Below are 25,405 nucleotides of genomic sequence, written 5' to 3'. Positions count from 1 at the left end.
ATAAAATGATCCAAAATCCAATATAAACTTATAACCTAAGCTTTTCACTCTTTATCTTATTTTTTAGTTTCAAGAGAATTTTTCGCTCCTCAATTTTTTATAATTATGATTTTTCATTAACGCATGAGTGAAAATATCCTTGATCTAAACTTCAATCACAATATAATTGTAAAAAATAAAAATTATAAAAAAAATTGAGAAAAAACAAAAAAATCCAAAGAACCGACTAAAATCTAAATCGAAAAAACCGATTTATATTGATTTGATTTATAATTTTAATAAATCAATTAATTAATTTGATTTTTTTAAATAAAAAATCAAGCCAACCCGACCTATATACACCCTAATCCTTACAATACCAATAAAATTTATTTGGTTGTTTTTTTAATAAAGCTGTACTTATTTTCTATATATATAGGGAAATAATGTAAAATACTCCAATGAAAAAGAGGAAAGGCAGCAGAGATATTTATAGAGGAGGGGAGAGCAACGTGGCTCGGTTATGAGATAAGAAAAGGAGGGCTTACTCTGTCGGGTCAAAACCCTAGCAAGCCAGCTATTAAGCACGCACGCGCACACTAATAAATATCTCTGTCCACCTTCTCTTCCCTCTCGCATATTCCTTAGCAGCTTATTCCAGGTACTTTCTACAAATTATCTCCTGTTAGGGGATTTTACATAGATTCATATCTTGTTTTCTTTGGTAAATTCGGTGTTGAAATTAATTGGCAATTCAGAATTGATACCGAGCATTTGTATGTAGTTTGGATTGTGGCGCAGTTATTGTATAGAATCCTGTTAGATGGAGTTTAGCGTCGACGTTATTTTCAGATCTATGTTTTTTTTTACGGATCCGTGTTCTTTGTTTTTAATTCTTCTGGGAAAACTGTATTTTGTGTGGCAATTTCTTTCTTTTTTCTTATCTTTAGCATAACTAATATATTTGAATAAAAAAGTAAAAGAGAAAGGGGTTTCTAGGATTAATAGTGTCTTTGATCTGGAGTTTGTGAAATGGTTACTTGTGTATAGGCTCAGACAATATATGATATCAGCTTGTTTGTTGTGCTTCTGCTGTGTACGAGGAATTCATGGTGTTTTTTCTGATAAGGAGCTGCATAAGCATCCAAGTTTAATGTTTTGTTGCTGTTTGAATTTGTTGATTTTTTTCCACGTAGAAATTTAGATATTTCGAAATCCTGTTGGTGTAGGGTGTAATATGTCAAATACATTGTATCATGGCGATACGATGAGGATTTTGAGGAAATATGACCTGAAATTGGATGAATGTTCAGTAAATTTATCTTTTTTTGTTTTGGGATGATAAGGGTGAATGTATCTGCCCTTGCCCCAATCCCGCGCATTACAATAGAAGGGTGAATGTATCCCCTAAGTTTCCAATTTTGGCACTTTTCGACCTATTCTAGTTTCTTAGGGTGGACCGGAACAGGGTTATGGGAGATGCGTTTGTGCTTATGGAAAACTATTTTATACCTGACCTCTAGAAGTTTTAGTAGGTGGACTCTTCATGGATTTATGACTTTTCTTTGCGATTTTTCAATGATAAACAGTGTTTAATCCACATCTTGCAATGGCTGGTCGACGGGATAGCTATGGGAAGCGGTCTCATTCTCAGTCAGATTATAGTGAAAATGGGGGAAATAAAAGGAGAAATACTAGAAATGATAAGGATCCTTTTTCTATTGGCCCTGATGATACAGTATACCGGTACTTGTGCCCAGTAAAGAAGATTGGCAGCATCATAGGTAAAGGTGGGGAGATTGTTAAACAATTAAGGGTGGATACTAAATCAAAAATCAGAATCGGAGAGACAGTACCTGACTGTGACGAACGTGTTGTCACTATCTACAGCTTAAGTGAAGAAACAAATGAGTTTGATGGCACTGAAGACCGTGTTTGTCCAGCTCAGGATGCCCTTTTCAGAGTACATGATAAAATTGTTAGTGAAGACACTACTGACGAGGCCTCTGAGGAGGCATCACAGATTACTGTTAAGCTTCTAGTACCTTCAGATCAGATTGGATGTATTATTGGGAAAGGGGGACAGATAGTTCAGGACATTCGAAGTGAAACTGGTGCTCAGATTCGTATTTTGAAAGATAAGCATTTGCCTACATGTGCATTGAACTCAGACGAACTTGTGCAGGTAATGCAGGATCGCCTTCCTATATCTCTACTTGTGTTACTTCTGCACTATCAAACTTGCAATATTTTTTCAATAATGGTCAGTAAGTTTGATTAAGTGCTTGTTCTTCATGCTTGAACTTGCTGGCTATCATGTTTCAGCCTAATTACGTTGGGGATCTTCTACAACTTCGTTGGCTGTCTGATTTAGAATATAAAGGGATTAATCATGCTGCACTTTTGTTTAACACCTCCTCTTGAAATTTATTTTTGATGGCCCAAATTGCATAAATACACAACACATATATGGATGGCTTAGTTTTTTTAGGAATGTCTGGCCAATTTTCTTGGTAGTCATCAGTCTATTAGGCTGGCTCAATTTTTCATCATTGCGCTTAGCGATGTGGAGTTATAAAATAATTTTTGCTGAATTGACGTCGCTGCTCATCTGGTTGTTGGTTTCTTGATTTTAGGTATCTGGTGAAGTTGCTGTAGTGAGGAAGGCTCTGTATGAAATTGCAACTCGTCTTCACAATAATCCATCCCGTACTCAACACATTCTAGCTTCCGATCCACCAACTGTCTACTCTTCGCGTAGTTCACTTATTGGTTCTGCTGGTGGTGCTCCAATAGTGGGAATAGCTCCACTAGTGGGGCCGTATGGTGGTTACAAAGGAGAGAGTGGTGACTGGTCAAGTTCTTTCTACTCAGCTCCAAGGGATGAAACATCTTCAAAGGAGTTTTCTCTTCGTTTAGTGTGTCCTACTGCAAATATCGGAGGTGTTATTGGCAAAGGTGGTGTCATAATAAACCAAATTAGACAAGATTCTGGTGCAGTGATCAAGGTTGATAGCTCTAATGCTGAAGGTGACAATTGTGTGATTTCTATTTCTGCAAAAGAGGTAAGTGTTTTCTATTAAATGGATGTTTATTGGAATATGCAGCTTGAGGATTTTTGTCATCTTAGTAAAAATGTGGTTTTATGCTTTGTCTAGTTCTTTGAGGATACGTATTCTCCCACAATTGAAGCAGCACTGCGCTTGCAACCAAGGTGTCGTGAGGAAGTGGAACGGGATTCAGGTCTTATATCATTCACCACAAGGTTGCTGGTTCCAGCTTCTCGAATTGGCTGTCTTATTGGGAAAGGAGGATCCATTATTAATGAGATGAGGAAAATCACGAAAGCTAATATCCGCATCCTCTCGAAGGAAGACCTTCCGAAGGTTGCATCTGAAGATGATGAGATGGTACAGGTAATGCATTGTTAATACTAATTGGGCACTTTGTTTATGTCAAGGATATCCCTCACTGATTAAAAGGGAAAAAAGGTCAGTGGTTTCTTCCTCCTCTCTTTCGAAATCCGGCTACTGGAGTACAAATATACAATTTGAATGAGGGGTCTCTGTTGTGGATGTTGACATATCTGAAAATCATATGGTGCTTTTGCCTTTGGATACACATCTGTTCTTGATTAGCTTTGGGGAAAGGGGTCTGCATGAATGGAACTATTGTTTCACTGGGTTTGTCCTTTTCCCTATTAGTTTTTCCTATTCCTCTGCTGTACCCACTGTTCCCCAAAATTAAACCTCCAAAGAGGGAAAAAAGAACGCTGATGCAAACAAACTTTTGTGTAGTAGTTCCTTTTCTTTCTTGTCACTCCTGGTTACTTATACTATTATACTTGGTCACCATGTTTTTCTCAAATTTATATTGGAATTTCTTTCATGCTCTTATATTTATCATGGTACGTGTTATTTTGTTGAAGAGGTTATACAAAAGACCAATTTGCTTTGTTATTTTTCTTAACTGAAACCAAGTATATACCTCCAATATTTATCAGATATCAGGAGATCCCGAGGCTTCAAAGGATGCACTCATGCAAGTAACATCACGTTTAAGGGCAAATTTTTTTGAAAAAGAGGGCTCCATGTCTTCCTTTGTGCCAGTTCTCCCCTACCTTCCAATGTCAACAGATTCAGATACCTTGAAATATGAAAGCAGAGATACTAGGAGACCTGCACGTGACCATTCCTACTCAGCTGGGTATGGTGGTACTAGTGAGCTTCCACATGCTGATGGTTTTGGAAGTTATGGTACTCTCCAGGTAAAATTTTGTTTCATTGGTTAGTAGAAAGGAGTTTTTGGAGGTTGCAGTGCTCTCCAGAAGAAGTGGGATTTGTTTGTTTCGGTTGCTTTCTACTACTTTTGTGGAATGTCTATGTGCAGCTTTCGTTATTGATTTCTAATTCCATTTGCAGAGTACTAGCAGTGTAGGGTATGGAGCATATGAAGGATATTCCCCTGCTTATCCAAAAGAAGGATATTCCCATGGGCGTTCCAGTGGATCTGGGTGAGTCTCTTGCCTTCCTTTGACCAGTCTTGAGTAGGTTTGGTGTCCTATGCAGTGTGATACTATGGTCATTCTGCCTATAGATTTTCTTGAAATCTTGAAAGAAAGACAAGAATGAGCTCGTAGTTTCATTCTTTCTAATTGTTTAGCTTATCAAGAAGCTTAATGTTTTGACTACATATAAGGATCTTGCCTGTTTATGTGTCTGACCTAACGGCGCTTGAACTTGTCATTGGTGATTTTGTTCTGCCCATCTGTTGGAGAGGATTTCTTATTTAGCTTCTCTACTTTCAACTGCTCTAAAGAAGTCACAGTTGCTTCTCCAATTATATTCATTGTTAAGTTCATGTTACCAGGTCATCCAGGCAAAACTCTGCTTCCCGGAGAAAAAGTTATGGTTACTAGAGCTTGTAACAGAACCACAGGTAGATCATGAATTATGGTTCAATTGCATTGCATCTTTCATTTAATTCGCTAGTTTTATATACCTAGCCCCAATCATACAAGAATTCTGAACATTTTGGTATGATGACCTAACCTATCTTCCAATTATGAAACTAATGGTATTTTTCCCTTTGTTTCCTTTCCCTCGCTAAAACAGCCGAGTATCTGAAGCCTGAAGCCTGCCTACTGTCACCTTTGATGAAGCCTCATGCCCAAACCAGATGACCAGATGAATGCGGACATCAAATATCATTGCCTACCTTGATGTTTTCCTTAGCAGGACCATATCCGAAGATCTTACCTACTATCGAAATTTGCCATGCCCTGACACCATATACTTCCAAGCTCATACTCTTATGCTTCCAAGAACCTGTGTAGCCAGCGGCCTCATCCTTTCTTCCCTTTTGTAGTTGTACTATAGACAAATTCAACTCAGAAATCTCGGCCATGTGTCCTGATGTCTTGTTTTCGGTTTATTATTATATGTATGAATCTACTGCTAGTTGAACATGTCTATTTGATGCTTTAGACCTGGTGCCGATTTTCAAGCGTCTTTCTGGTTTTGATTATGGTGCAATGTTTGGTTATGAGACCTTTCAAAATATTTTTGAAGTATTGCTATGTTAATTACTAGAAAGCCTAAATGTTTCTTCATTATCTGTGATAATATGCAATATGCATACATCTCTGTAGACACTGGATATTCAATGCAGTTATATGTATGATTTAGTAGTGCAAGATGTATCAGTACTCACCAAAATGCAGTGATAATTTTCACTGGCTTTCACTGGAATCTGATAGCTTTTGGGGGTACGGGTTGGAATTAATTGAAGCAGGTAAAAATCTTATGGTAAGTCTCACATTCTTATCATAACGTGCTTACTTTATTGCAAGCAATCAGCATGTTAAGTGGAGTTTACCAAAAATATGCTCTCATACTCTGTGTTTGTTGGATGAGAATGTTGTTTCAAACTCTGCTTCAATCTGAAGTTAAGCCATCTCTTCTTTGTTCTGTTGGATACAGTCAGTATGTTTACTTCTTTTGCTGTTGTCTTTCATTATTTCTCCTTATGCAATGCTCCATCATTTGTTCTTTCTTATTGAGAGTGGTGGGTTGGCTGTGTCTTGAAAAATAGGCCGGTTTAATGATACGAGACTATGAGAGGGTACTTGTTTGCAAAGACATGAAATCATGCGGTATGAGAAGTTGATCTCCTGCAAGTACTTGCACCAAGTTTAGCTTAGTAGGAGATGTTGATATCCTACAACTGATCATGTCAAGTTAGAAGTTGCTAAAATAGAGAACTGTATAATTTTTGTGTTACGTTTCTTCCCTCCATCCCTAGTACATTTTCTTTAAATTCCCCCTGGTTGAGGGTACACAGGTCTGGAACTTGTTCTAGGTGGTGGATTGATTTGATTCTCGACTGGAACTACAACAGTTGCAGCAAAGTGCCCTCCCTGTATGATCCAGTTGTTTTGTATGCCAATAGATCTTTGATTGTACATTTTATTTGTATTCTTTTGATGTATTAATCAAGTATTTGTACGTACAACCATTTAAACTTAATATCTTGCGTAAGATTGGGATGTAATACATCCAAATGACGACAGAATCTAATTGTAGGGCATTATCGTACATCAGAAGGTAAACCTCGGTGGTTAGGCAATTTATTACTTCATTCTCGAAGATATACAGGAGTCACGAACATGCCAATTACGTTATGGCTTATGATAAGTATGATGATCGAAGAACGGCTGTTTGACTACTAAGAATCATAGTATCTCGTTAACATTAATTATTTTGATCTTTTTAAACTTGGCTCCCAATAACGTAGAAAATGTGATGTTATGTCTCTTGTCTTGTGGCCTCTCACTATACCATAAAGATGAGGGAAAATTTTAGTGCCGAAGCAAGAAGAGATGGATTATGTTCGACGGGTATGAGAGTTATGGCTCAAAAATATGCTATAAAAACAAATTTCAAAACCATATGAGCTTTTTACAAATAAGAAAGGATTCTAATGTTTGGATTTAACTGCATTAGAATGTATATAAAACGAAGCATGATTAGATACAAAAAAGGATGTATATGCTTTTCGGTTTTATTTCTTGTTGCTCAAAGACTCGATTTTCTCCGACTTTATGATACAAAATCAAATTCATTTTTTCTAAACTCTGTATTAAGTCAAATGCTAAACATATATGAATTAAAGGCTTGTGGTGAGTACGGAAAGCAAGGTGAAGTGCAACTTATAGCCATTTTAAGGATTTCTGTTTAAAAACTACTTGAAATTTACGTAACTTTACAGATTCGCTGGTTCAAAATTAACTTCAGGTTCCAAATATGACTTCACACAACTTTGGAGTAATCTGCCAAATTTTATTTTTGCACAATTAATTCGCAAAAAGATTTCAATTGAATACATATACTAACTGTTAACTTAAAATGGCATGATGTAAACTGAAAGTTCATGAGGTTTTTACAACTGGAGAAGCTGCAGCGTACTCTGGGTGCATATGAAGCCGATGAGTACAGGTTATGCTTTCAGTTATGCCTTGAAATGAAAAACAATTCCAAATCCTCTTTTTCTACAAGCAAGGAAGCTGAACTTATAAGATGGGCTTTATCACCCCTTACAGCCCATCATCATAGGCCACAAATCTCAAACATAGAACTTTGAAGAAGCCCAACAACAACGACATCGTACATCAAGAACAGAACTAGTAGACTGTTGTCCCTGTAACTCCGACACATCCCGGCCGTCGGTCGAATGCTTCAAGCTCTCCTTAAATTCCGTAAACACAGACAGGCTAATTCACTTCTCTTTCACCTTTCTTCTTTTCCCAGAAAACTTCAACTTCAATACTTCCATCCACTTTCTTCATCTTCTACAAAACCAATATATACTAGCCAATTAAGCTTTTCGGATAAAAAAGGTGAGATTTTGTACAACCCCATCATTCAAGATTGTCTTCTTAAGTTATCTGAGATCTCCCCTGCAACTGTTCGTAGATTTTGGAGAGTTACTGTGTTGAGTCCCAATGATTTTCTTGAAATTTTGTTGGGTTTTGAAAATGATAGTGGAGTTCTTGAGGTTGAGGTTAAAAAGATTGAATCTTTATGGGGAATTTATATATGGGCTAGTAAGCAAATTAGGGACTTTAGGCATCTTGATAAGGCATCTAGGATTATTGCATCAATGCTTGTTCGGGCCGGGTTGTTTAAGGAAGCTGAATGCTTGGATTCCTTGTTGGATAGCCAAGGAGTTTTCTTGGATAATCATGAGATCTACAGTTATTTAATTGAAGTGTTTGTGGGTGATTATCGATTAGAGAATGCTATTGCGTGTTATGATCGAATGAAGGTGCGGGGTTTAAACCCATCGATTTCATGTTACGGGGTTATACTTGAGTTTTTGATTCAAATGCATGAAACACAATTGGCATTTCAAATTTATGCTGATGCTATAGATGCTGGCTTTGGAAGGAATGTATCTGAAGGGGGTATATATGAGGGTGTTGTCAGACTGTTATGTGCTGATGCGAAAATTCAGGATGCTAGGAATCTGGTTAAGAAGGTTCTTGTTTTTGGAATTGAACCTAATTATTTAATCCTCGATTCTATTGCTTCTGGTTATTGTAATAAACGAGATTATGATGATCTACTGAGTTTCTTTGTCGAGATTTGTTCTATGCCTGATGTAACCATAGTCAATAAGTTCATCCAGTCTGTCTGTCGACAGTTTGGTGTTGCAAGTGGGAACTCGTACTTGCTGAAGTTAGATCAACTGGGTTTTGATATGAATGGAATAACATTTGGGATTTTGATTGGATGGGCGTGTCGCGAAGGAAAACTGAAGGATGCCTTCTTTTATCTCTCAGAGATCCTGTCAAGAAATCTAAAGCCCCATATATATTCCTATGATGCAATTCTTAGTGGGCTTTTCAAGGAGGGTATGTGGAAGCACTACCAAGACATTCTTCAAGAAATGGAAGATCAGGGAGTAGAACCGCAAATATCAACTTTCAGGGTTCTTTTAGCTGGGTTTTGTAAAGCTAGGCAATTTGATGAAGTGAACACAGTGGTGTCTAAGATGGTAGATTGTAGCTTGATCCAACTATCGCCTTCAGGAGATCCACTTTCTGGAGCTTTCAGATTCTTAGGTCTCAATTCTTCTGCTGTGAGAATCAGAAGAGACAATGATATAAGATTTCACAAAGCAGAATTTTTTGATAATCTTGGGAATGGGCTTTATCTGGATACAGCAGATGTGGAAGAGTATGAGAGAGCTATTGATAAAGTCCTTAATGATGCCATGCTTCCTGATTTTAACACTTCTATATGTAAGGATTACATGAAAAAAGACATGAAAGATGCTATGATGCTGGTGAATCAAATGTCTAGTTGGGGGCAAGAAATATCTCTGGGTGCTCTGGATACCTTAGTAAAAGGGCTCTGTGCATCCAGCACTTGTATTAAGACCATTTCTGGTCTGTTGAAGAAAGTTCCAAATTTGACATATCAGCTTGATCAAGAAACTCTAAATAAGCTTGTTCAGAAATACAGCAAAAAGGGATCTGTACACAATGCAAGAGCAATTTTGCATGGCATGCTAAGTAGACATATAAGACTTGACCGTGAAACTCATACTGCTCTGATGATGGGCTTATGCAAGAAAGGGGACCTGACAGGTCTAACTTCTTACTGGAAGTTTGCCCGAACTACTAACTGGTTACCTGATTTGAAGGATGGAAAAACACTCTTCAGTCGCCTATGCAGGCGAAGACGGATTAATGAAGCACTGGAGCTTTTTAAAGCCTTGCTGGTGCTCTACCCTGATGAAGTATGTGATTCTTTTCATGTGTTCCTTGAAGAGCTCAGTGCTAAAGGGTTCACAAGCCCTGCCAAGGTTCTTGCAAAGGAAATCTTAAGCGGGGGCTGTACTTCTAGTCACTCGGCTCATAGCCATCTTATTCAGGAGTTTTGCAAATGGAGAAGTTTTGGAGAAGCTGATGTCGTCTGTGATAGCATGCTTGCAAAGGACTGGATCCCCCCTTTGGATGCATCTCTTCAATTAATTCCTCAGCTGTGTAGGTCCGGTAATTTTGACAAAGCTGTTGCGCTGAAAGATATTTGTTTAAGAGATGAGCCTCCTGCTATGATTCCTTTATACTGTGCTTTAATTCATGGGTATTTCACGTCAGGCAGGGTTGGAGAAGCAACCAGTCTCTTCCAGGAGACATTGGCAAAGGAGCTATCTCTGAATGTCGAAATTTGTGATGTTCTATTTCAGGGATACTGTCAAGCTAACAAGAGGAAGAAAGTTGAGGAGCTGCTTGGTGTTGTGATAAGTAAGTACTTAGATATCAGCATTGCAAGTTACCGCAATATAGTGCGGCTGATGTGTACAGGAGGCAAGCTATCTACAGCATTATGCCTGAAAGAATATATGCTTAGCAAAAGCAACCCTCCTACAGTTGTGATTTATAATATTTTGATTTATTCCCTTTTCTCATCTAATAAAACATCAGTTGTTAATACTCTTATACATGAGCTCCTAGATAAAGGACTGCAACTAGATGAGGTGACTTACAATTTTCTCGTTCAGGGGTTCTGTTGGTGTAAGGATTTGTCATCTGCCACACAATATCTAAAATCTATGATGCAGAAAGATCTGAGGCCAAGTAACCGTAGTTTGAGAGAGATGATCAAATGCCTTTGTTGTTATGGGGAGCTTGAAGAAGTTTTAGCCTTGAGCAAAGAAATGGAGTTCAGAGGTTGGAATCTTGGTTCAGTCATTCAAAATAATGTAGTAGAGACCCTACTTTCTCATGGTAAACTAGGTGAAGCCATAAACTTTTTGGACCGAATGGCAATAAAAGGCCTCATTCCTGAAAATATTGAGTATAATTATCTTATTAAGCGACTTTGTCAGCATGGAAGGGTTGATAAATCTGTAGATCTTTTGGACTTTATGTTGAGAAAAGGGAATGTGCCAGAGTCTAGTAGCTTTGATTATGTGATTCAAAGTTTCTGTACTAGGCGTAAACTGGATGTAGCGCTGAATTTCCATGCAGAGATGTTGTGTAGAAATCAAAGGCCAAGCATAAACACTTGGAGCGTTCTGATCAAGAGCTTAAGTGGAGGAGGACAACTTGTAGAGGCAGAGAAACAACTCGAATCAATGGTCCAGCTTGGTGAAATCCCCAGGAGGGAAACATATACCTTGCTGATCAACATGTATCGCTCCCAGAACAATCTTAACAAGGCATCCGAGCTCCTACGTTCCATGCAACGTTGTGGATATGAACCTGACTTTGAAACTCACTGGTCTCTGATTAGCAATTTGAGGGATTCAAGAGATAAAAATGATGGCAAGCAGAATGGAGGATTTTTGTCCAGATTTCTTTCTGAAATTGGATTTTCCAGAAAGAATAAAGGGGGATGACAGCATATCTTGTACCATAGTTTGTGAATGATAAGCTTCTTGTTTGTTATCCTCATTTTAGCTTATGTATATTTTTTGTTTTAGTCGGTCTTGAGTGCAGAAGACTGAAGTTGGCTCTGCCCTGCCCCCCACCCCACCCCCTTTTTTTAAAAAAATATATTTATATCTTGGTCTCACTTACATGAACGCTGCAAAACAAGGAAAAATTCCTACTTCAATATTTTTTATTTCAAGCAGTAAAAAATTGGAGCAAAGTACAGTGAAAAATGTTTCTGAATAATGTGAATTTGAGTATTTTTGAGGTCGGAGTGGGGTAGGGCATTAAAGTCACATCTGTCATTTTCTGAAAAATGACTTTCCTCGGCTCATGAGGAAAGTTATTTTCCCTCAAATAAAGAAAAATAAGTCATTTTGAAAAATATTTTTTTAATTTTTTAATACAATCAAACAAAAAAAAATAAGAAAATATTTTTCATCATACCAAACACACCCAAAATTGAAAAAGAGCATTTGGAAGTGAGTTATTTGACAATCTTTGGTTGAAGTTGAAAAATAGTATCTGAAGTCAAAAAAGAGCCATCGGAAGGTGTGTGTGGATATGCACTTTAAGTGACAAGAGAAAGTTAGAGAAAGTTGTTCGGATGGTAAGCACCCTACTTTCAACTCAAAGGTTGTGAGTTCGAGTCATTGAGGGAGCAAAAAGGGATGGGAGCTCCTAGGGAGAGGTTTAAAAAAAATTAAGAAAAATATGCACTTCAAGTTTGAAAGATTTGCGAAATTAAATCATTAATTCACTCGAAATATTTCTCAAATAAGTTTTTTAATATCCCATTAGTATTTGTAAACTAAATCCCTATAATTGATCCGATATTTACAAACTATACTTTTATAGGTTGATATAAAGAAAGTTTTGGAATAACTGATAAAGCTACTAGCATATAGATCATGTGTTCGCTCTTATATTTAAGGTCATGTTGGGACGGATAGCCTTTTAAAGGTCAGTATTCTTCCCCAAAAAGCGATCTTTGGTATGAGCGGTCAAGTAGTGTCGAAAATTAGCAACATTTTATTTAGGACCAACCATCATGATAAGTGATTACTAATATCTCTGCAGAGTTACAGTACAGCCATTTCAACGGATCATAGGATTCTACAAAATATTTTCTACTAATACCCAACTTTGATCTCCAAATGGAGTTTACTGCTTATTGGAATGAATAATATGGACCCTGAGGTAACTATTGATATGATAAAAATGGAAAGAACAAATTCTTATATCTTATTTCTAGTAGTAGGTCCTTCATAACTAGCTTTAGTAAGCCGGTTGGCGGTGATACGTCTTCGGATCAATACATATGGACATTCACATCAAATTAATGAAATATGTATTTATCATATACAAATTTAACATTTAATCAATAGTTAAATAATTCTATTTTCACATTAAATTTTAAATACTACTATATGTACAAAACTTTTAGGAACTATTATGGATGACAAAATAGTTTTAAAAAAGTAGATCATATAATACCCCATTCAATTGTTTGTTAATTTTTCTTACGAGTTCGAGATTTTTGAGAGTAAAATTATTTTGAATTTTTAATTTGTGTTCTCACTTGACTATTTTTGAGACCATGAATATCCATATTATCTGTAGATTAACCGATTTTTGTTCATGAGAAGTATGGAGGATCAAATATTTTATCATCTTTATTTAATTTTGAGAGAAGTAATAATTACCTCTCTGAACTTGTCGACTTTTATTCATGGTACACCTAAACTTTTAACCGTCTTAAATACCCCCCAAAATTATTTTTTCACAACTTCGACTGACTCTTCTTGTCCGACGTGGATAATTGTTTGACTACAAATTTCATCACGTGCGTGATGGAGTTTTTTTTGTCTAAGTCATCCGTTCCAACGGTAACAAAATAAAAAAATTCATTTTCTCTTTAATTTATTCAATAAAAATTTAATTATTCTTCTCCTATTTATTATCCATTTTCTCTATCATCTTCTTCCATCACTTCCAATCTACTTCTCTCAATTTCATTTTATTATTTCTACTTAAAAAAATTTCCAATTCCATGAATTATAATAGGAGACTTGTGTGTGCATGTGGGTCTCCTCCAATTGTGAGAATTTCATGGTCGGATGACAATCCTGAACGTAGATTCTTCGGTTGTATGCATTATGGTGTATGTAATTCTTTTTTTATATTATCTTTTTTTTATTTATGTTTTGCAACAAGTTAAATTGATAACTTGTTTTTCTATTCTATGAATTGCAGTTTCGATTTCGAACTAGTTGTAACTTCTTTGATTGGTATGATGCAGAATTTTGACGTCAAGCCAATATTGTCACTTTGGGTTTGTTGAAGAAGACCAACAAACAACAAAAAGAGTCGAAACGCAAAAAGATGTTAAAACTAATTTTGTTCATTAGTTTGATATGTAATGTGATGATGCTAATTTACATTTTGAGTCATTGATTGATTAGCGCATGTAATGATGCTTTAATTTGATAAGATTGTGTATTTTGACGGATATGATGCATTTGTTTGCTGATTAAAGCAATATATTCTCATTTCTTGGTTATTGTTGGCTTCTCCGTAAGAAAATGATAAGTTGACAACAACACAATAGATGCATAATATAACAATATAACTTTGTATATAATAGGTGCATTACGAATCATAAGTTGGCAACAACACAATAGATGCATAATGTAGCAATACAACTTTGTACATAATAGATGCATTCATTAGTGCTTAATTGTTTCGAATTCATGAAATTAACGGCACCATAGTGCTCAATTGTTTCAACCAAAATCAAGTCGGGTATTTCAAAATATGAGACTATCAAAACACATAAATAAAGACTAGTTTAATCATTCTGTTATGATACCAACAGTAGAACAATTAAGAGATGTCAACAACAAACAACCACCATCAGCAGAACTTTTTTCCTTGCACTTTGCATTTTTCTTTGATGAAGTCTTTGCCTTGGTACTCTTTGTTGTTATTGGAGATTTCCCTAATAGTTGCGCCCTTGTCCTAATTCCAACATCTTTTAATCTTGTTTGAACTTGAAGTTGCCTTTGAGTAACAACACGCAAATTTTTTCACTTCAGTCCTTTTGTTGGTTGATAACTAATATCACCAGTCACATGTGTCGAACTCATTATGCATGTATTAACCCTTCTACTACTAGCCAAACCTTGCTGAAAATATAGCCAATCCTTGTTAATATTTTGATGAACTTTTGCAAAAATAATTAGAAGTATCAAGTTGATAAGACACTTACATTAGCACAAGTGTATCCAGATTTAGAAACAAAGACACCTTGACCCACAACTCTTGGCCTCTTGTTACCACACTTTTCATTAGTTTTGTCCATGTTGATTGTGCTGTTTTTTTTTTCCTCTTTCCAGTAGAAGATTTTTGGGAGGCAACATACTAGAAAAACAAGAGAAACTAGTTAATAAGTAATGTATGTTAAAATTTTAAGAAAGCAAATGAGATTATCACCTCTTTTGTGACTGATTTGGATTATGTGGAAATCCTCTCTTGTTATGATTTAATTGTTTGCAGATTGAACATCTCATTATCACCCCAAGTTTTGGCAACTTTTCAGATTTTGCCACTTCACCAATCTATTTCTTTCTATTTTTTGGTGGCCTACCAGGCATTTGTGTCACTTCAAGTGGCTCAATCATAGGATTCCTGCTATCTGGCCACATTTTCATATTTGGGATTGGCTGAATAAAGTAAGAATAGGCCTTCAACTATGCCTCCTTTCTGTACCGGCTAAAAATTACCTGTGATGCATTCAAATTTAAGTAGTTCATTGCTGTTATACCATGTGCACAGAAAATTTCTTTTAGTTCCCATGATCTGCAACTACATTTATTTTGCCTCAAATTCACAGTATGTTTGTATGTCCCTTCAGTCACTTCAAATCCTTGATCACCATTTCAGTCAATGTTGCACTACATTGATTTTTCTACATTTGCATTGAACACCATCATTGCCATTGAAGATATGTCATATGTCCAAGAATCTGCAAATTTTCTTGCCCTACTCACCCTTGTCATCACTTTTATCCTGATTTCTTCCAACATTGAAATAATTGTCTTGTTCCTAGGAATCAAAACCCAAGCATTGAAACTCTCGGCCATGTTGTTATCCACACTATTACACTTAAAAAAGGTGTTGAAGTAATCCTTGCACCATTTCTCTTTTTTTGTAACCTATCATATCTTCAACAATGCCTCTACCCAACTTAGAAAGAGCTTCAAGGTTATACTTAAATTGTGCCTTAAAAGTTGATCTAGTACAAGCCCAAAATTTCATCCTTCTCTCTATGCCTCTCCATTTATTTGATCAATTGGCTAAGATATGTCTAGCATACATTCTGTGCTCACATTCAGGAAGTATTTGTTCTGCAGCAGCAACTAGTCCCTGCAGTTTCAAAACAAACAAATGAAGTTAGTTAATTTTGGTCTAACTTAATGAAAAAAAATTTACTAATAAATATAGTTACCTTTTGCGTATCACTGATAATAGTGAGCTGGGAACCATCTCCTAAGTTGAAATCATCTTGTAATATCATCAAGAACCATCTCCATATAGCCTTACTTTCCTTGTCAATCACTGCCCATGATATTAGAAACATTTGATTGTTTCCATCCTTAGCAATAGCTACCAACAACTGATCTTTAGAAACTCCTTTCAAAAAACACCCGTCCACTCTAATACACTTTCTGCATTCCTCTTGAAATCCCTTTTTCATAGCATCAAAACAAATATAGAAAGAGTGAAATTTTTTCATCCCACTATCTGAATCAGTCAGTTTCACAACACAAATACTACCAGGATTTGTTTGGAGCAACATATCCTTGTAGTCTAAAATTCTGTTAAATTCAGCCACATGATCCCCCATAATTTTTTTCAAAATCAACTTTCTTGTCTATAAACACACTGCCTTGCCAACATAAACACCCAACTCTTTCCTAACCAATTCTTGAATCTCCCACCCTTTGATTATTGGCTGGGATATAATCATATCTTTAAGATAATTTGACAGAAATTTTGAATTACAAAGAAAATTAGTGTTTGTCCTAGTATATTTGTGCCTCAGATTGTAGGTCTTGACAGAAAATTTTCCACTCTTTCCTTCCTTGCTAGCATACAACAACCATGGATAACCACCTTTACATCTAACTCTTACTCTATAACTCTCATTCACATATTTGTCTAAATCAACCCCCTTCTTAATAGGATATTTAGTAACTGCTTCCTTAAACTCATTTGGATTCTCAAATACTAAACCTATCTGCCACACAACCACTTCACAAGTTAGATCATATACCACTGAAGTGCTTTTTTTTCTTCCACTTAACTTTTCTCCCTCAAATTCATCATCAGAAACAGGCAACAAATCATCATCACTTTGAAAACTATCACAATCAGAACTATCATAATATGGCTCATCTTCTATCAATTTACCCTTGTAATTTTTCTTACCTTTTTCAATATCATCAAACCTAACATCCAGTCCAACTTCACCCAAAAAGACTTTTACTTTCTCTTTCTTCTTGTTTCTCCTATTTTCTCTCTTAAACTTTCTCACATTTGCCTTCTCTATCCTCAACTTATCATGCACATCACTTCCATAGTCAATCGATTGATCAGAATCATCATTATCACCATCACTATCTCTAACCTCTTTTTCTTGAACAAGAGGTTCCTCTACTCCTTCAACAGCAGGTTCAACTGGTTCTTGGACAGATGTTTCAAGTTCTTCTTCAGTGTCAGTCCAATCTATTGAACTATAATCAACATCAACCCCAACTTCTGCTGTATTTTCAAATCTGTTATAATTATTTTAAACAGTAGCAGCAGCAGAAGAAGAAGAGGCCAATCCTAGATCTAGATTTTTTTCATTGGTATTTCCACATGGAGAAAAACATACCTTATCTTCTTTTCTAGCAGCTAGAGGTGCATTAAAAGACTCACCAGCACTTGTAATTTGACTTAATTGTTCTTCAGATTAACCCACATACTCTACAATTGAGTCCTCACACACATATATATCTATTGTGTCCCCAACTTTAAGAAATAATGCAATATCATAAATGTCCCCATATTTTTTCATTTATACCAAATCAACCCCTAAAGATGACCCAACATAAGTCCTCCCCAACTTTGTCACACCAAATGACTTTGCATAGTCAGCAATTTCAGGAATTGACAAGTGATCTTCATCCACATTATATACATATTCAGTCCTACCACCAATGTAGATTGGTCCAACCTCACTCACCAAAACACCACCAATTTTAAATCTTAAGTTCAACAACTTAGTAGTCATATGTCAACCTATAACCACAATAAGTAAATTTACAAAAAAAAATTTAAAATCGAACAATACAATCTAACAGTAACAAAACAGCACACAAATTACAATAAAAAATTAATTTTACAAAAAGGTCCTAATTTTTAAATTAATTATGAAAAATTCTAATATCATGCATGCAAAATTTCTCATAATTTCACAACAATTTAACAATATAAGACAATGTACATGTCTAATTTCAAGAAAACACCAAAAAATACACAACTAAAATTACAAAAAAAAAATTAAAATTGAACAATACAATCCAACAGTAACAAAAAAACACACAAATTACAATAAAAAATTGATTTTATAAAAAAAAAATCCTAATTTTTGAACTAATTACAAAAACTCCTAATATCATGCATGCAAAATTTCTCATAATTTCATGACAATTTAATCAATAACACACCGGCTAACAATCAATAATATGATTTCTATTAAAAATCGGAATAATAATAGAAAGAAAACAATTTCAGTTTCAACACATTCAAAATAAACGAAAAATCAAAATTTTTAAGGTAAAACTTACCTGCCAAAACAAAATCTCAATATTACTCTACTTTTGACTAGTGAAAAACTCAAAATCTTCAACGAAATAGCAGAACATAGATTAAGTCATTACAACTTCACCAACAACTTCAACGAAATCTTCACCACCACCTTTGAGAGAAGTCACTACAAATTCACCAACATCAACAAAATCTTCAACAATAACTCAATACGAAATCGTTCATTAACTATTACAAGGGAGATTAAAAGAATCGAATGATTTGGTTAGTGAGAGATGGAGGAGTTTAGAGAGAGAATAAGGGGGGTGAAATGTGAAATGTTTCAATTTCTCTTTCTCTTTTTTTCTATTCAACGGATGGTCTCATGTGTACATTATTAATCCACGTTGAAAGACGCGTAATTAAATTGCCATGATGAAAGCGCGTGTATTCAACATTGTGGCCTTTGGTCAAAGAAGGGTCAGTTGAAGTTGTAAAAAAGCAAGTTTGGGAGGGTATTTAAGACGGTAAAAAGTTCAGGGATACCATGAATAAAAATCGACAAGTTCAGGGGGTAATTATTAATTCTCTCTTTAATTTTTTATTAACCTACATAGATCCAATGACTCAATTCTTTTTCCACCCCCAAGGACTATCAACAAGGCTAGTTCCTAGCTAATTAAAATATGTGTAAAATTTATGTTTCAAGTTTTATAAGTGCTTAATATAAAATACTAAAAAAAATTATCCGCGCTTCTCGCGGTGATTTTTTTTCTAAAACAACAAGAGGACTTTTTTTTTGTAATTTAATTCAATAAAAAATAGATTTCTCTCTCTCTATATATATATACAAAAATTAATTTTATAAATCGAATAAATCACTGAAATAAATATTTTTTATGTGCATCAACACCCTTCATATCATTTATATGTTCAAAACATCAATTTTACATAATTGTAGCTACTCAAAGTATGTGAGCTTTCAATCAAAAAGGGCAATATTAAACACTGATTTTTCACTCACGTGTTTTAAATATATACAAGGAGAGTTTGGTCTTCAAATTCAAATAGCCTTGATTTAAATTTTCTTATTTTCTTTTCATCATATAAAAACTTTAGATTTAAACAAATAACTTTATTATATATAAAGATCTCTATGTATATGTAAATTACATTTCTCCAAACCTTGTTTGAAAAAATAGATTTCATTGAATATTTAATAATTCAATAAACATTACTAAATTATGCTATGCTCTTTCAGTTCTTCCCTATCCTTGAGACATACTCATCGTTTATTCTACTAAATATTTTATAAATTTAACTGAAGACTTTGTAAAAGTTGTATGTTCGACTTAGTGGGAGATCTTTCATACCTTTTGAGATCCACCCTATAACACGAGAATGTCACGCCGAGGTAATGCAGAAAAAAAATTCGATCCAATTTGTCGTAATCTATTAATTAACATATTGGTTAACTATATTCTAAAACATGAGAAAAATATTAACTTATCAAATTAATTAATCTATGAAAATGATTCAACAAAAGAAAAACAAATTCATCGGATCTTTTTCATCAAGATTTCTGTTGATGAGGTGATTTTTTATTATTATTTCATACACTTTACTTATATATTTACATTAATTTATTACTGCGTGCAAAAGAATTGAATCAATAACTTAACAGAAGAAAACATATGCAATTAGGTAGAAGATATGATATCGGGCATATATATACTTGCAACATCTATGATGAGAAAATTCAAGAAGATTAACTAACTGTAAATATTATCAAGTTTTCTTACATAGCATAGATATTAGAAACCATGCATTTTCAAGACTACCACAGAAAACATTGCTTTGCAACACTATCAAGTCTCCCTACATGTAATGAATTTATATGAAGTATACACAAAGAATACTTTAAGGTGTTATGAATTTCATATTAATTTTTTTGTAGGTTATGAATCTAAAAAATATTGGAGTTACAGAATAAATAGAAATTATGAAATAATAGATGTGAGTTATGACAGTTTAAAGCAAATTAAGAAAATAAAAAAATAACAACAAAATAAATTTGTAAAGATCTCATTTTTATTAATAATATAATCAAGGTATAATGATGTGTAGCTAAACGTAAAAAATTAAATTGTTGAATTATTAAACAAAAGAAGAAAATGATGGGAGTAGCTAAAAGAAGAAAATAATGAAATTAAACAAAAGAATGAAAACAGTGGGAATAGCTAAAAGAAGATATTAATGAAAATATAGTATTATTTTATTTTATTATATTATAAATGGTTAATGATGACTAAATTACTAAATTAATGATAATGACTCTTGGTTATCTAAATTGAAAAATTGATCGATAATTAATAGAATGTAATTAAGAATTAATTTTTACATTTTTTAATAAATTTCATAAATATGAAAAACTAAGAAAAATATCAAAAAATTGAGAAAAAAGATAAATAACATTTTTTATTTTAGAAGCACGGCACATCACTTATTCTAAAGCCTCCTTTATCGCTTCCTCCGTTTAAAAAAAAATGACCTATTTTCTTTTTTCGATAATATTTTAATTTCAACTTTTCACATAATATATTTATGACCATAAGATTAAAGAGCATTTTGATATATTTGACACTACTTTAATTTAAGATTACAAGATTTAAATTTTTTTTTATTTTTTTTAAATTTTATATTAAGTTAAAGTAAGACATTTTTTTTTAAACGAAGAAAGTATTATATATTAATTGATTGATTATCTTTCCAAAGCAAAGAATTAAAGCATTCGAATATTAGCTGGCTCTAACTAATCAATGAAACGTACGTGATAGTAGTCCAAAACCAAGTAGGGATTCTCCTTAGATCTAGGAGATATTTTATTATTTTAATTTTGTGAGAGGAAAATAGATCGTTGACAGTTTGACTTGCTTTGTTAGTAATGTGCTAAGATCTAGTCCAGCACTACTCTCCTTTTCAAATTATCGGTAGTGTTTTAATTTTTAAATATGGTGTCTCAAATTACTTATTATTTTAAAAATTTAATACTGTTATAAAACAATAAAGAACAAAAAAAAGAGTAGAGAGAATAGAGAATTATTGTTATTTCTCTTACTTGAGGGATGATTTATAATGAAGGAAGCCTTTGTATTTATAGGGGAATTTGCCTCTAGTTTCACACTAAAAGACAAATACATCAAATCTTGATAGACATCAAATAGATCTTGATAGATCTTGATAGACATTCACTATAATTGATATATATCATAACAAATACAAAATTATTATTTTTTGTTTTACATTTAGCAGTAATTATTCTTGAGAATTACAAAAACCTCAAAGATGATATTGTGATTATACAAATGTCAATAATAAAGGATACATAAAATAGTTACAACCCTCTCCTAGTCAATTTTTTTAAAGACTTGTAAAAGAGACACATCATGGCAGACGTATAACTTAGGAGTTAGGACTGAGTGCGTACAACATATGAACAACATGAACGCACGATATCTCATAATGCAAACCATTCAATATATAATTTCTTGTACAGAAGAATCATTGATCAAATATTGCACATAAATAAGAAAATTAAAAACGAAAAGAGAGAAAGCTGAAAGAGCATGATACAAGAAATTAAAAACCATGTTAAACGTGAAAGACACACTCAAATCTTGAGAAATTAACGAGCACAAATTGATGAATCAATAACGACGAGAAAGGGCGACAGCAGAGAGCAAGACCAAGAGTATGAAGAGTACGACTCCTGCAAAGGAACCAACTACTGATCCTGATGTTCTATGGCAGAAGGAATCGTACTGTTGGCAGATTGGGAACCAGTTTGTCTTTGTATTTCCCTTGTGTGCTAAGTATACTATTGCTGCTGATGCCGATGCTCCCGCTGTCAATAACGCCAGCATTGCCTTCATTCATTTCAACCAGGTTAATTAAGCACCTTTAAGTTCTATGTACTCGTAGCATATAGTAATTTAGATCATTTAATTATGATAATTACATAAGTAGACTTTATATGATAAAATTAATTGATATTACTGTCGTTGACATGTTTCTCTTTTCGAGAGTTAAGTAGTTAATATATGAACTTCAATTTCATCAGTATTTTAAAAAGTATCTTTTTCCCATCAAATTGACATATGAGAAAAGTTGCTCCTGTACTGCTTTTCTTATAGTTTTGAATATATATAAATATTTTTAATTGTAATGTGTCGAGTTGATCTAATTCAATTTAACTTTAAAAATTAGTTAAACTGATTCTCGAGAAGTGAAACGTGATAACTAATTTAGGACGAAGGGAGTAATTAACTGGGCAGAGAATTTAACTAACATTAACATTTATTAAACATATTGATAGCGCAAAAAATGATTGTACTAATCCTATGACTATTCATTTTTACTCCAACGTAAAGGCAAATAAAAAAAGAAGCCTTTAGTACACAGCGATGATGGTGATGAGATATCGTCTACACAAATAGGTCATTAATTTAAAAATTAATTAAATCTTAGTTCCTATGATGATCTTGATTAGTTACTTGATAAAAATGATAACGAACCTATTATCACAAATTAAAATTTATTAGTGTAAAAGATGTTTATACCGCGTCGAAGAATATTAAGGCTACCCTGCTTGCTTGTGCCCGGCTCCTCATGATGTGGTAGATGGACAACCCCAAAGAAAGTACTAGATATGCACTTACTATGGCATTTGCCACCACAAAGAACCTGTAAAAATCAACATGTGGACTAGTAAGCTCATGCATTTAAATAGTGTATATACACATATTAACATGTTGATATGATAAGAGAGATAGAAGCTCAAAAGTGCTTATAAGCTTTATTTATAATCAACTTATAAGCTTAACCATACACGAGCTAGGTACTTACGTGAAGGTGGGAAGATCGTTGTACTTGGCCTTGAAACGAACAAATTGAGTGAAAAAAGGAAGTGTTTCATTAGTAGTTCCCATGGCAATGGCACTTCCTAATGTGGCAATTATGGTAATTATCCTTATAAACAATTCTAGTATAGACATTCCTCTATTCACCCCACTTTTTGGAACTGAACTTGTAGCCTTTGAATCATGTCCAAGTTCAAGAGCACCTGCCTTCATTTTTTTCTTAAACGGTTGCTAATAATATAATGTTGCAAGAAATGGAAGTGTTTTAACAAGAAACGAAAGAAGAAGATTTTGGGATTTTGGTGATTGGTTTAGAATCAGGGGTGACATGCCAATTTATATGCGTTGAGAAATACATTAAAGAGCACACACCTTTTTGACTTTTCCCAAAATATATAACAGCTCACCAAACATGTTAAGCCAAGTGGCATCATTCATCACGAGGCAATTCATTCCTCTTTAGATTTTAATATTTTATGTGGGATTCTATTGCTCATGTTTATAATTGTACTTATCTCTAATTTAATACATTTTCTATGACTTCTTAAACAAAAAAAAGAAAAAAGAAAAACATGTTGCAATAATTACTGCTACAACATTATCCCCAGCAAATACTCTTTCAATTTCAATTTTTAGTATAATGATTTAATATGAAATTTAAGAACACAGGAGAAATTTTTGAATTTTATAGTTTTAAACTAAAATTTTATATAACTTGCACAAAATATTTATTGAAATATGTGATTTTTACTATGTTTTGTCATTCTTATAAAGAAGTGTTAAAATGTGAATGTTGAAAGCTTATTGAATGTATCAAGATGACATTTCCTGAATGTTAAAAACATATTAAATATAAGAAGATAATTTTCTTTTTGGAATACATTTTTCTATAAAGTAAGACACTTAAACTGATCAAATAAAAATATCCGAACCCAAGGAAGTAACCATATACAATGTTGAATTGTGTAACTTTATTTGTTTGATTATAACTTCAATAAATGTGTGCCTAGCTAATTCTTTTTTCATGACTAAACATGTGTTTTGTTTTTCTTATTTTAATATCGATGACAATGAGGTTTAAATCGAGCACTGTCTTCTGCTGTGATATTATTATGTTAATTAAATTGTGTAACCACACATCATCTTAAGTTATTACAGAAAAAGTACTAATTTTATTCGTTTAACTATATTTTTAAGATACATAGTCCCATTTGCGATTAAATGTGCTTCGTACTCTCAATTTAGAAGCTCATATGTCGTATTGAACATCAAATGTTCATTGGTTCAGTTTTAGTTAAATCGAATTTGGAAGTGGGTTGTTGCTGTTATATTGGAGCCACTCAACATTAATGAGAACTTAAAGTACAATATTTCAGCTAAAAAGTCAAGATTTTGCTAAAATAAATGTCATTTCATAGCTAGTCAACTTATATATCACTAAAAGTACATAGTCATAAGTATTTACAATTACTAATCAGTAGCGTTGAATTCGCCTTTAGCAAAAAAGTGCTTTACAGTAGAAGTGAGAAACTTAATTAACCGAGGCTCAAAGCAAATATTGAATACGCTAATTGAAATACCAAAAAAAAAAAAAAAAAAAAGATAAGAGCCAAACTGTTTTAACTGCCACAACCTACTCTTGTCACTTCTTAATAATGTCCACCAACTCGTACTTGCTCTACGTCAATTAATGTACTTCAGGATTCCAACTCCATTACTACTTTTTTCCCAGAAATGGAATACTTTTATGTCGATAATTTAGAGGAAAAAAAAAGTAGAGGGCATATGTGTGATAAAATCCACTTTTCTTGTACTACCATTTTTAGAAAACCTTTTGATGACTTAACCATCATATCCTTGTGCATATGGGATTATGATTTATGGGTGGAGCTAGGATATCACAAGAAATTCATTCATCCTAAATATTATACTACTCCTGTCGTCTCAATTAAATGCGACATGCTTTTTTTAAGTTAATTTTAAAAAGAATGTCATCTACCTTTATTTGATAACTATTTAATGATACAATTCTCATTTTATTCCATTTAACAAGAAAAATCAACCAAAAGTAGCTCTAACGTGACTTCAATAAGGATATATTAATAAATATAACAAAACCTTCTCTTATTTTTTAAATTTTGCGCCCAATTAAATTATGCCATATAAATTGAGACGAATTTGAATCTTCTTGATCAAAATTTCGAAAATA

General features: G+C 33.7%; 3 protein-coding genes across 4 annotated transcripts; 2 read left to right on the top strand and 1 right to left on the bottom strand.

Annotated features, from left to right (window-relative positions):
* Window positions 1-437: 437 nt before the first annotated feature.
* Window positions 438-5,487, top strand: LOC107858739 (KH domain-containing protein HEN4). 2 transcript variants are annotated; one of them, XM_016703516.2, is made up of 8 exons: window positions 438-640; window positions 1,569-2,164; window positions 2,616-3,044; window positions 3,138-3,395; window positions 3,983-4,246; window positions 4,401-4,492; window positions 4,849-4,917; window positions 5,094-5,487. In XM_016703516.2, exons 2-7 carry the CDS (start codon window positions 1,589-1,591, stop codon window positions 4,895-4,897), a joined length of 1,668 nt encoding a protein of 555 aa, XP_016559002.2. In that variant the 5' UTR covers window positions 438-640; window positions 1,569-1,588; the 3' UTR covers window positions 4,898-4,917; window positions 5,094-5,487. The 2 variants fall into 2 exon arrangements, with proteins under 2 accessions (XP_016559002.2, XP_047262384.1); XM_047406428.1 differs by lacking the exon at window positions 438-640 and adding an exon at window positions 699-755.
* Window positions 5,488-6,495: 1,008 nt separating this feature from the next.
* LOC107858738 (pentatricopeptide repeat-containing protein At5g15280, mitochondrial) lies at window positions 6,496-11,565 on the top strand. Its single transcript, XM_016703514.2, has one exon. It carries the CDS (start codon window positions 7,711-7,713, stop codon window positions 11,386-11,388), a length of 3,678 nt encoding a protein of 1,225 aa, XP_016559000.2. The 5' UTR covers window positions 6,496-7,710; the 3' UTR covers window positions 11,389-11,565.
* Window positions 11,566-21,871: 10,306 nt separating this feature from the next.
* Window positions 21,872-23,483, bottom strand: LOC107861012 (casparian strip membrane protein 1). Its single transcript, XM_016706423.2, has 3 exons — window positions 23,183-23,483; window positions 22,897-23,020; window positions 21,872-22,203 (listed from the first exon to the last, which is right to left on the bottom strand). Exons 1-3 carry the CDS (start codon window positions 23,407-23,409, stop codon window positions 21,985-21,987), a joined length of 570 nt encoding a protein of 189 aa, XP_016561909.2. The 5' UTR covers window positions 23,410-23,483; the 3' UTR covers window positions 21,872-21,984.
* Window positions 23,484-25,405: the final 1,922 nt, after the last annotated feature.

This window comes from Capsicum annuum, chromosome 2 (assembly GCF_002878395.1).
Source record: "Capsicum annuum cultivar UCD-10X-F1 chromosome 2, UCD10Xv1.1, whole genome shotgun sequence".
NCBI classification, from domain to species: Eukaryota; Viridiplantae; Streptophyta; class Magnoliopsida; order Solanales; family Solanaceae; genus Capsicum; species Capsicum annuum.
Note: the sequence above shows the minus strand (reverse complement) of the source record. Positions and strands in the feature narration are given on the sequence as shown.